This window comes from Megalobrama amblycephala, linkage group LG3 (genome assembly GCF_018812025.1).
Source record: "Megalobrama amblycephala isolate DHTTF-2021 linkage group LG3, ASM1881202v1, whole genome shotgun sequence".
NCBI lineage: Eukaryota > Metazoa > Chordata > Actinopteri > Cypriniformes > Xenocyprididae > Megalobrama > Megalobrama amblycephala.
Window position 1 is genome coordinate 22443599 of NC_063046.1, and position 12980 is coordinate 22456578.

Below are 12980 nucleotides of genomic sequence, written 5' to 3' on the forward strand. Positions count from 1 at the left end.
TGAGCTAATTTCATTTATCAATACTACAAGAGACACATTGGCTGGTGTTCAACAGGAACTCCGAGGGCTCCGTTTAACTGCCCTGCAAAATAGGCTGGTCTTAGATCAGTTAACTGCGGCAGGAGGAGGAGTTTGTGTTATTGTTGGTACTTCTTGTTGTACTTATATCCCTGAAAATGATGCAGATGGTCATTTAATTTCAGAGGGTTTAAAAAATATGACTAGAATTGCTCAAGAATTACAAGAACGAGAAGTTACTGATAATCAAAGTGGGTTCTTAGCATGGCTCACAGGATGGCAACAAATGCTTGTATCTGCTTTAATTCCTATAGGTGTGATCCTATTAATTATGGCATTTATTATCTGTTGTATCATTCCATTTATTAGAGCTTTGATTAATCGTGCCATGAACAACTTTGTATCCTCTCAATATGCTTTGATGAATAGACCTGTTAAATGTTAATAATTTTGAAGGAAAATGAAGGAAATGTTTGCTGAAGAATGTTATGATTTTGAAAGTAAAGAAAGTGATTATATTTGGATATGAAAAAAGTAATGCTGAGACTTGGGTGTGGCAATTTTATTGCCAAAAGGGGCAATTGATAGATTTTATGTTGGTCTCAGCATTGAAAGTATGTGGACTGAGGCTCCTTTTTTTTTCCTCTGTCAAAGTTGTATACTATGTTTCAAACATATGGTTTTCTATGTACCAGAACCATTTCCATATAAGGCTCTACTAGGAGTAAATGTGAAACAGGGAATGGTCCCTGCTTAGGAGAAGGTCCTTGGGATGCTAAGGGACCTCATGGGTACCTGACCAATAGATGACCATATTTAGACTTGTTTTTCTATATGTATCACATTCCTATACCATGATCTATATGATGTATTCTCTTTCTCATTGGCTGAAACTATACTACACCCCTTGTACTCTTTCTATATATTCTCTCTTTTCTTATCAATAAAATGAGACTATATTCTCCCTCAGCGCTGAGTGATTGCTCATTCAATTGCCAAATAAGAGGTCTGGGATGAGGCACGAATTAGGAGCAAAAACCTAACACTAACCCTTTAAATTAAGCTGTTCAGGTCTGTGATAGAGTAAAGGAAGAGACGGTACCTTTGGGTTTAGTTGGAGGAGGTGGGGTCCCTTTTTCGTCCCCCATGGCCCGCCTCCTTCTCTGAAGCACCATCTGAAGCTCTGCCTCCCCAACATTACGGCTGAAGCGTTTAGATTCCACCCTTCGAGGGCCAGGCCTCTTCATGGAAACCTGAGGAGAACCAGCCAATAAAGTTACATTAATACAATAAGACATCATGAGAGGTGATGATAGTGATTTTACAGTGGTTAAGGAGTCCCAAGCATTCCCTTAATTGTGATAAAATCACCAACACATGACCCTTTTATAAAATGAATACAAACAGTACTATGATTAAACGTACCAATATTTAATAAATCACAGTATAGTTTATTAGCTTATGATGTTTGTTACAAGTACAGTTCAAAAGGTTGGGGTCAGTAAGATTTTTTTTAAGGAAAAAAAATACTTTTATTCAGCAAGGATGAAGAATTGATTAAAAGTGACAGTAAAGACATTTATAATGTAGAGATTTATTTATTTATTTTTTAAATAAATTATGTTGTTTTGAACTTTCTATTCATCTGACATTCCTAAAAAAAATGCATCACGGTTTCTACAAAAATATTAAAAGAGCAGCACAACTCTTTTTAATACTGATAATAATTTTAAGAAATGTTTTTTGAGCAGCAAATCAGCAGTGACACTGAAGACTGGAATAATGATGCTGAAAATTCAGCTTTACATCATAGAAATGAATTATATTAAAACAGAAGACATTTATTTTAATTTGTAATAATATTTCACAATTTTTGACTGTATTTTTGATCAAATAAATGCAGCGTTGATGAGACTTCTTTTAAAATAAACATGAAAATAATCATATTAACCATGGAAATTTTAACTAATGCATCAAATGTGTGTATGTGGACTTTTTAATCAATAGTCAGTTTAATCCCAGATTTTTTTTCCTATTTGAAAGTATATGAACTATGTATAACCACTAGTATATTTCATTTTTGACCTTGCAAACAGCTATAGCCTGACTAATAACAGTTGCTGTTGTAATCATACAGTAGTTCAGGTTTTAAAATATATTATTTTACCAGCATCCCCTGTAATTCCAGCACAGCTGACTTCCGGTTTTCAGACCTCTGCTCCTGTTATACAAATGTCAATATTTTTGATTAATAATATTTTGTCATTTCTGAACAGTTACACTGTGAACATATAATTCACAAGCAATGTAGCAAGTGGTTAGGCATGAACTAGTTTCACAGAGAGAGAAAATAGGAAACCTCTTCATTCTTTAAAATTCAATAGTTCTCAAGGGCACTGTACGTTGCAGGATGACCTGAAAGACCATTATAATGTGCAATTGCAGAAAAACAATCTGAAATAGTGTAGTATCACTAACCTTCCATGCAGTTTCATCCTCTGTTACAACCTATAGAGAAGAGAAACCAAATGTCAAATATTTCAGTTTGTACTTCTATCAAAATTAAAGGTCTCCATTGGCACTGGCACAATCAAGCACAATATTTAAGGCATATTATTTTTAAAAAAAAGGTCTATTTTAGTATATAATTGAAATGATTGCCCTACTGTATATTTGTTGTGCACATTCTCATACGGTTTCATTTCCTTCACACGTTTGATTATTGTCATACAGATGATGCCTTGCTCCACACAATTTATTTCAGCAAAACATGTTATAATTCAACTGTGACAGACCCACCTGTGGTGGTTTGAGAATAGGTTTAAGAACAATGCCTTTCTTGATTCTTTCCATCATTTCATCCACAGCTCTGGACTTCATGTCCTCCGTAATTGCGGGTTCTGTGAGAAAATCAACACAGTATTCATTGAGGATGGAAGAGCAGGGTTTTCTTTCCTTGATTCAACATCAACTTCTAAATTACTCTATTGTTTCTTCCTGTCTGCCATGATGATTTTGCATCTTTCTATCTGGAATCACATAGTTGAACATAAGGTATGATTGTCTTACTCGCAGTTTGAGTGGTGCTGTCTCCACCCTTTTTTCTATTCCTCAAGGCCTTCAGCGGGCTAAATATACAATTGATTTGCCATTAATAATATTTTGAAGCATTTATGTTGTATATGCTGTAACATATTTTTATGTTTGGAATATCTCAATATCAAAAGGTATTGAAGACTCACTCAGTGACAGCTGAAGATGGAGGAGGTGGTGGAGGAGGTGGAGGTGGTGGAGGAGGTGGAAGAGGAGGTGACGGCAGTGATGGTGGACTAGCTGGATTTTCATTCGCCACTTTCGATTGGTCATATTGGATTGAAGGAATTTTCTTTATTTCTCTCAGTTTATCCTGAAGCACCATGACTAGTTTAAAAATAAACATTTCAATTAAAATATACATTTTTTTTATAAATAAAATTCAGTCTGTTCAACAAAATATAGCACTATAGAACACTGTAAACCCTAATAAGTTGGCAGAAGTTAACAAACTCCAAGACTAAGTTAGTGGAACTTAAATATTTGGATTTTTACTACACAAACATGCCAAATGCAATATAACTAAAATGTTAACTAAGCTAACTCATTCAATTGATTTAAATGTCATTAACTCAAATCTTTTACAATTAGCTACTAGCTAGCAATAGCACACTTGCATGTGCTATTGCAATTTTATTATAACTTATATAATTATATAAATAGCAAAGAAATGAACACTATACATGTGCATGCATGCATGCAGTCTTTAAATTATGCAGTCCATCCTTGACCTAATCACAGGCTCTACTGTTCACCACAAAGTTAACATTAAAAACTGCAACATAACAGAATCCCCTATAAATCCCTTCATAACAGAAGTTTCACTAACACATCTGTCTGTCCCTATATTAATGGGTCAATGATGTGACGGGTCATTTTTTATCCAAAGGCCTTAATAATAATAAAAAACAAAGATATGACATCCAAAAGGTTTTAATTATATGAAGTGTCAAAAGGTCATTCAGTTTAACATTAAAAGGCCAATACATTTCATTTGTGATTGAAATATCTTAAAATGTAATAAATGTATATATTTTTTATTCTGGCATGATTTTATAACATCATATATCAACATAGTGCAAAATGATATTAAAATTAGGTGTAGAAGTCATTGCTTTGTTATGAGAAAGAATGTCAGGAAAAATACATTTCATTGATGTCATTCGGAGTAACCAATATAAAGGGACCATTTTGGATCAAGTCATGCGGTCAATATCATGTGACAGGATGTGACATCATTCAGACATCTGCAAAGGACCACATGGTCATGAAGTAAAGTAACTAACTCTCTCTTAACTATTTGTTAATAATTCATGTTTTCACTTGTTCATACGCATGTCCCGAAACATCAGGTCATTCGGTACAACCGCTATAAAACATGGAAAATGTCATAATATTTTAAAAACTTGTACTAAATATAAAATGTTTGATTGTCCTTTTAGAGATAGCTAGATATCAGTCTGTTAGCATTGTTTAAAAACATTTTCATTCAGTGTCATATGGTAAAACCAAAATTTTGGTTAAACCCAATGACTTTTTTGGTGACAAATTTTGTCCGTCTTGTAAAAAATGACAAAAGCAATGTTAACTGATTATATAAAAAAAAACAATCTCATTGTTAACACTTAATCTCCAATATGATTTTTTTTACACTTTTAAAAAATGTATTCGTTAATGACCCTAATATTGTGCAAAAACATAAAAGAACACCTAATTTCAACATTAATTCTCCTTACGCAATCTGATGCAAAGCATGCTGGGAACTTAAATTCTGCTGCACTCATTTTGTTTAAGTTTAGCTTAATAAAATCAGTTACTGAGTTCATTTAACTTTTTCTATTAAATGTGCTAAAGAGGATGTTTTGTTTTATACATTTTTGCAATATTACTTGAAACTGTCTTTACTAACTGATAAAAGACTATTTATTAGGTGCAATGAAAGGAATAATATTAATATACATCATCTGTGCACGAGGTAGGGCCTTAAAAACATCAGCCAATCGTTTACTCGATCATCGCATAAACGATTGGCCCTCTGGCTTGTCAATCAATGCTGTAGGGTCTGCACAGTCTCAAAGATGAGCAGGTCCCACCATAAACTGTGTTTAAGTCCCAATTCACGGAACTTCGGTTTGTAAATCTTACATCTCATCCGGCCCGGCAGACACTAATGGATCACGAGACTCTTTTTATGACTATTTCGATAAGTCCCAAAACTCTCCTCTGTGACTTCAAAAGGAGATGCGAACACCACGGATCAGGTTTCGAGGAGACAGGGCCGAATTCCAAACGGTCATAAAAAGAAAATACACGCACCCACAGACACACACACACATACAAAGCCCTACATAAAGACTGTATACACAAATATTATACCTGCAAATATGAATGTATCTGCCACTATGGTGCTTGTTGCATGTATGTGTTGCTAATGTAGAATCGTAGAATTGACTGTAGTAGGTTAGTTTTCATGTTAAACGATAGTATTAGAGTAGAAAGTGTATCTTCTTTATATGACGAGAGACACCTGTCGAGTTTGATCTCTCCGTAAAGCTGTGAATCCGAGCTATTCACTCATGTACGTTACATTTCTGTCAAATGCATCATTCAATGTTTAATAATACTATGAAGAAAATGCACTGATTCAACATACCATAAATTAACTCGTTGGACAGGACAAAGGGATGTGGAAAACCGCCAAATTGCAACGCTATCATTGGAGAACGTTATCAAGAAGGCGTTCTGGCCTGTTGTCCTTAAAATACCATGACACACGTCTTTTCGATGCACAAGTTTTCTGCACGAGTTCCTGCCGTCAAGACGGACTCTCTTCTTTATTTTCCGGTCATATTACAACAGTTAAACCTTCGTTTGAAACTTCGCCGAAACAACCTCCGGAAGAAGAAACAACTATCAAACCGAGCGCTCCGAAACTCTAAGCACCCAACGAACCTATGCAAGTATAACGTTTTTACGATTTTAAATGCTGAGTTTCCTTGCTGGCTCTTAAAGGTGAACTGTTGCAATTTGCCCTGCTTTGATTATCTCTTTCGTTTCTGCCTTTACTTTCACTTGTATGTATCTGTATCTACTTGTGTACATTTATCCGTATAACCTTTGTATTACCCGTGCTGTATATTAAACATATCATATCCACGCTTTTATTCACTTGCTCCTTCAACCACAACCGAGTCACTTTAACGTTCTGATTCTAATATCCTTGCTTTACGTTTGGATGCTATTCTAGAAATTGATCCTTGTGGCCACAGGGTAATATTTCTGTCGTAATAGTCTGTGAACTTATCGGTGTGCTGGACGGACCGGTAGTTCTCTACATAATTATTAAAACAGAACTAACCATATATGTGATTGATTATAATTCGTTGTAGTTAATTCACCATATATGGTTAATTCCCCCTTGGGTCGGTATGTGCATAATAATAATTCATAAAACCTTATGAATTATTATATTCATATTCCACCCATAAATTGATTAATAACTGTGCAAATCGTCACACTGCCGTGACATTCCTTGTGAGAGACGTGTGCGGATTGGCCCTCTGGCTTGTCAATCACTGCCATGACGTTCCTTGTGAGAGACGAGCGCGGCTGTGCGCTCCAGTAACTTTCCACACTCCACAGGCGCTGCATGCAATGTTTTTGTCCGGAGACAGGAGTAACAACTGCAGATTATGAGTTACCTGCAGTGAGTCCGACATAATGAATTCACCAACACGACACAGCGAATGCCAGTGGTAAACACTCGTGTTCCAATCATAGACTGTAAAAAAATATGTGCACGAGTTTTAGGAGGCGTTCTCTTGAAATGAGCTGTGAAGTGGGGGGTTGTTCTTACGCATGCGCTCATTTCAAAAAGTCAGTAACAGTCTTTGGTTTCTCAGTCGACAAAAAGATCCTCTTTAGCACCTTTAAGTACAATGAACTTTCAGTAATATTTTAGCTAAATAAACTCATTTAATTTGGTTTATGTCAGTGTTTGGGTTTACAGCATTGGGGAATTCAATTGCTCGGCAATGGCTCTTTCAAAGCTCTGGATACATGATAGATGTCTCAAACATGTTTAATGTAAGCATCACCTTATATTTCTCAAATTGTCTCAGATGTTTCTCCTAAAATTCCATAAAAAAATAATTTGGTAAGAACATGATGAAAAATATGAAACTTTGGCTGCAGACTTTAATATCTCGGCCAATTTGAGTTTGAGACATTGTTGAGATCTCTTCTGAAACTTATGAGGAGACAGATGTGAGATGACATGGGCCTTTAGTCAGATGAAAAATCTGAGTAGCAAGAGAGCAAAAGTCTCGGTCCCACTTTATATTAAGTGGCCTTAACTACTATGTACATTTAAATTAATCATTTGATACAATGCACTTATTGTGTACATACATGTTATTACATTGTACTTATATTTTAAAAACACATGCATGTAATTACATCTGTAATTAATTTCTGTTATTACATTTATAATTACACTGTTGACCCATCCCTTACACCTTAACCCACCCTTAAACCTACTCATACCACCAAAGCTTTCCCTAACCTTACCCATATCTCACCTCAATAGCAGCACAAGTGTTTTGCAATTCAATATGAACCCAATAAGTACATTGTACTTATTTTTTGATGTAAGTGTATAGTAGTTAAGGCCACTTAATATAAAGTGGGACCAAAGTCTCTAACTGCCTCCATTTCAACTCACTGATGTCTTGGTGAAACATTTGAGATCTCAAGTGTTTTTTGTCTTTACATTTGGAGACCCTTTCATGAAATCGAAGGTACTTTTTCAGCATTTTCAAATAAGACCTACTTTCCTTCTGAAGTGCAGTAACAGATTGCTGTGAGTCTCTCAGCTGAGACTCAATCTCGCTCTTCTCTTTCTCGCTGATCTCCAGCTTTGTTCTTACTGCAGTCAGATCTGTCAGAGCATTGAGATCCTCAGCTGCTGTCTGTGACATCTATATTGTGTCAAATTAGAAAAAAAGACACCATTAAACCTATTTTTTTATAAATAAAAATATAAAATGATTTTTTTTAATGCACAGCTGTTATTTATTTGCACATGATGTAAAGAACAGAGGAAACTGGATTGGGTAACTTCATGAGCTGGAGTCACACGTTTGCCACCCACATAATCATCACAACTGCCTGTCTCTGACACAAAATCTGGAGCGTTATCATGCGCAGATACACTGACACACTCACCTGGTTTTGGTAACAGAGTCGTATCTCTTCCAGAGCTTTGCTGATGTCAGTCACTTGACTCAGGGCCTGTTGTAGTTGTTTCTCAGTCTCTGCGTTCTGAATCTGTCTCTGGGTTTCTCTCTGTTTCACCAGCATCTGTGGAGGTGACCAATCACTTGATAAATCACCTGATCAATTGATCAATATCCATACAGCAACTCTAATATTCTATTAAACAAATAATACAAATGACTGTCTGTCTATCCATCCATCCATCTTTCCATCACACCAAACTTTAAATCTCTCTTTAAATAACCTTCAGACATTTTTCCTCATTTTTAAACATGCTAACATTCAATGCTCATTTTGACAACCTTTCCTACTTTTCCTTTTAATTGTTGAGCTTAGTGGGCATGTTAATTATTCATGCAGTGAATTATCTGAAAGACTTTCATTCAATAGAACAAAACATAAATTGAATCAATTCACACAGCAATTAAAAAAAAAATATATATATATATATATATATTGGTTTGGGAAACCAAAAATCAAACCATCCATTATTTATGTAAAATTTTAGATAACAAGAAGCATGCTTGCTGAAAAGCAGAAACGGCGAGCAGGAAAGGGAAGTGAAAGTTTGTCATGCATCGTACTGTTTGGACTCTCACTTCTCACCTCCATTTACTGCCCTTTCGTTCAGCTTGCAAGAAACGCGGACCTAAACCACCAGGCGCAACCCCTGTGGAGGTACAATTATAGGAAAAGTGCATGTACTTGATGAGTAAACGGGCGAGTCTCTTTGTGCAATGATGGCCACTTTTTTCTCCCTTTCAAATTAGTCCGTCATTAGACCCTCTGTGACTAGAGAAAAACACTGAACAAGGAAAAGATGAATGTGTTTTCAAAACAGAGGGAAAACAGACAAATGGAAGGGGTGGTGATAAAGAATGTCATTCAAGCTGTGTGGTGTGTGGCCACTTATTCAGACTGAGTTTGAGTGGTGCACGAACCATCGGGGGTCCCTTTCACAGGTGAAGGCCCCCTGTTGGGACCCCCATTATGTCTGTGTCTGCAAATGGGGAACAATATATACAAAGCCGACAAAAGAGAAGGCAGATAGGAAGTGTCAAACAAGGACAGAGGTTTAAAGAGCTGCCGATTTTCAAACTGCCATCTCGATGGGTGCTAATTACCACAGGAAGAGACGAGGGATGTAAAGACAGATGCCACTTTTATGCGGAGATGCTCATTTAGACTGAATGAACGCTAAATCTGCTGTATTAACAGAGCCAGCGAGACTGGCATGGTCAATGAATGTGTGCTTGTCTGTGTTATCTCAATCCAGTGTTTTCTTTTCTTTGTTTCATTAATGTAAGTCCATAGTTGTAAGTGTGAATTGACCCAATCCAGCCCAAAACTCCCATGGCCCTTGTACACACTCGACTAAATCGGAAGATGCTGCACTTCCTTCCATCGACTGTCTATTGATTCAGATATTGCCATGTTGTCTGCCAGGGCTCTTAGGCCTATGAGTGAGAAGTGTGTTTTTATGTCCTGTCTTGAGAACAAACATTTGATAATTGTGATTAGATTACGTTAAATTAACATACCTTGTCACTATCTGCTTTGCCTCTTGCTTTGTAGACTATCGCCATTTCTATTTGTTTTGTTTTTTTATTCATTTGAAATCTATTTTATTTTCTACTTTATTTCTTACGTATCTGTTATGATTAGCTATTTTGTGATTATTTTGAAGTCCTTTTATGTAAATCACTTTGTGTAGCCTATGAAATGTAGTAGCCTATATGAATAAACTTTGCCTTTAAAAACTTGAATAAAGTCCTTGTCAGCAGCTTCAGAGTTAGGTGTGAAATTCGCCGCGGAATCAATCCAGTCGGCTTTATGTCAGGAAAACAGGTCTTGTCGCATCGGCTTGAAGTGTTCACAGCAGTATGAATGGCGATATCTATTGACTTTTAAGGTAATCAGCTAGCCTAGCTTGCTAGTTTTTATTGTTAATATTTTATTAAATTTTAATATCCAAAAGTTAGTAGGAAGAATAAAAATTATCTTTTAGATATCAATCTGCATGCGATGGACGTCGGTTCTGCTCATATTTGGTTGCTCCTTTGAAGGCATCTTCAACCCAAGCCGTCAAACTGATGTCATTACAGAAGGGGCACCGTTGCACAGAGGAGGAGCATTTTCAGATTTTGATTAAATATTACGAAGCCAAACTATTTTTTTGTGTGGATTGACTTGCACGGATGAATTGTTCACCACAAAACTAGCAATTTGAGCTAACAAAATAAATAAGGTCAATTTTGATTTCATGTGTACTTTAATGGCAGTTGACAAGCCAACTTATGGTGTATTGCCACCACCAACTGGACTGGAGTGTAAAGCATTAACGTGAAGAATGAGAGAGAAAGGAAAAAAAGATAGTATTAATATGAAAATCTAAATTCTCAATTTCTAATCCTGTTATCTTCAGAAAACTAAGAATTTCTCTCATAATACTTGTCTGTCCTGAGGCACAACTTAAAAGATTTGATAGAATGAAATTAAATAATCCTATGTTTCTCAGTTTCTTAAATAACTCCTCTCTTTCTTTGGTATATACTGCACAATGTAGAAGTACATGCTCAATAGTATCTGCTTCAGTGCATGTAGTACATAATCCTGACTGATGTTTGATTGATTCAAACCAAAATGTCCTATTCGAAGTCCTGCCACTTTATATTCACGAGTTCTTTCATTCTTTCTTTTATTTCTGCTTTACTTAATGCAAGTTGTACCTCAATGTTCATAGGTTTCATTGTATGTTTGGCCAGTTCATTTGCTATTTCATTTCCTTGTACTCATACATGTGCAGGAACCCGAACCTCTGGACTATACCCATTTCCTGAATCCTAAGCAGATTTATAAGTACCTCATAGATTAAATCCTTTCTTGATGTTGATGTTCACTAACTAAAGTTGACAAAGAATCAGAACAAATTACTACCCTTGAAGGCTTAACTTCCTCCACCCATTGAATAGCTAATAAAATTGTTATTAGCTCTGTTGTAAATACAAATACAGAATTAGTTATCCTTTTCTGAATGTTGATCTGTAATTTGAAGGCATCTTGAGTAGCTAAAACAGCTTTATATTTAATGAAGCACATACAAAAGACCTGAACTGAAAGCAATGCAACCCGTTTTACAGATTAAGGAAGTTTGTTGCGTAACCCCCTTCCCTAGTTTCGGTTGAGAGAGAAATGGTTCCCAATGCAGATTTCGCTCATGTTCACGCGAAATCATCTCATTCACCAACAGGTTTGAAAGTGATCTCTGTGTGGACCTTCTTCCCTAAAATCTCTTCGAAATTTCTCGAATGAGACAGCAGCTATAAATTGTTATTTTTAAATGCTGGCAACCCTTATACTATCATGCCGTTATTGTTTTCATGCAACCAAACAATAAGAATTAATTACCATTTAAAAAATGCACCGTTTCCTGTTGGTCGCGCGCTCTTTTGAACGGCCTTCACACGAGAGTCTACAAGACATTACATTTCTACAAGATGGTGTCAAGCGTTTCTGCCTAAACAGAAGATAATGTGATTTCCGGTTCGTTTCCGCGATTTAATTACGGTCAAATAATGATTAATTTACGCGGAACTCAACCCAAACAGGGGTGGAGCCAGGGGGTGGCCAGTGGTGGCCTTGGCCACCCCTTTGGCCACCCCGCTCACAACTGCTGTTTCTGTCTACTTTTTTTGTTGACAAGTATTGCGTTTATTTAAACGCAGAACCATTTCTTTAAGACCACAAAAAAACGGGAGACTTTTCAGTTGCGCACTCCAACTTCACCTCAGCGCCAGGCGCAAGGCAGACGCGCGCGGAAATGATACAGATGCCGAATGAGCTTCAGCAGAGCAACAGTGAACGGCAAACATTATATATAGCTTACGTTAATGTTTCTCAACTGGTGGGTTGCAAGGTTGCGCACTTTTCAATCACGCAAATACGCTGTAGGCTATATTACTCACTACAAATAAAGCACAAAAGAAACTATGAGCATGCAACATTGTAGTTCTGTCATCTATTAAGTCATGAAATAACTAAAAAGGCTATTAGAGCTGCGTTAAAACTGTGCATGCATGTATGTAGGTCCATTTAATAGGTATGATAGAACTGTTGCAATTATTTATTTTGACAATATAGAAAGTTAAACATTTAGTGTTTACTTTTTTTGGTTAGTTTTTGAAACAGACAAACTCAGAATTGTTGAAGATCATTGATTATACATACAATTCAATGAAGGTTGATTAATCTTTGAACTACAGTATGTAGTTTTCTGCATGACTCATCCATGAAGATGCAACAATGGAGAACAAGCTATTGGATTCATGGTTTTGAGAACCAGAACTGACTGAACAAGTTGAAATGTGACCAGTCACGGAAAGTAGGGACACAAGTCGATTCTGGGGCATTTTGAGTTATTCACAGATTCTGAAAGTGCAGTCTCCAAAATTGTGGCCATTTGAAGGTAGGCACTCAAAAAAGCTCTAATGGGAGAAAAACCCCTTTAAAGTTTCTGCAGTTCTCACCTATTCTCACCTGCTGGGAGTGACAATAGGGCTCATTTACATCTCATTTAGATAAGCCATACCCCC

The 12980-nt window shown here is 36.3% G+C and overlaps 1 protein-coding gene across 1 annotated transcript in view; it reads right to left on the reverse strand.

The window, feature by feature from the left end:
• shtn2 (shootin 2) overlaps window positions 1-12980 on the reverse strand; it is a 36779-nt gene that overhangs the window by 11112 nt on the left and 12687 nt on the right. The window contains exons 9-16 of the mRNA XM_048184647.1: window positions 8338-8472; window positions 7943-8090; window positions 3261-3438; window positions 3088-3146; window positions 2818-2918; window positions 2497-2526; window positions 2186-2239; window positions 1121-1271 (exon numbers count right to left, since the gene is read on the reverse strand). Coding sequence (XP_048040604.1) covers window positions 1121-1271; window positions 2186-2239; window positions 2497-2526; window positions 2818-2918; window positions 3088-3146; window positions 3261-3438; window positions 7943-8090; window positions 8338-8472 — 856 coding nt within the window. The remainder of the gene's footprint in view (window positions 1-1120; window positions 1272-2185; window positions 2240-2496; window positions 2527-2817; window positions 2919-3087; window positions 3147-3260; window positions 3439-7942; window positions 8091-8337; window positions 8473-12980) is intronic.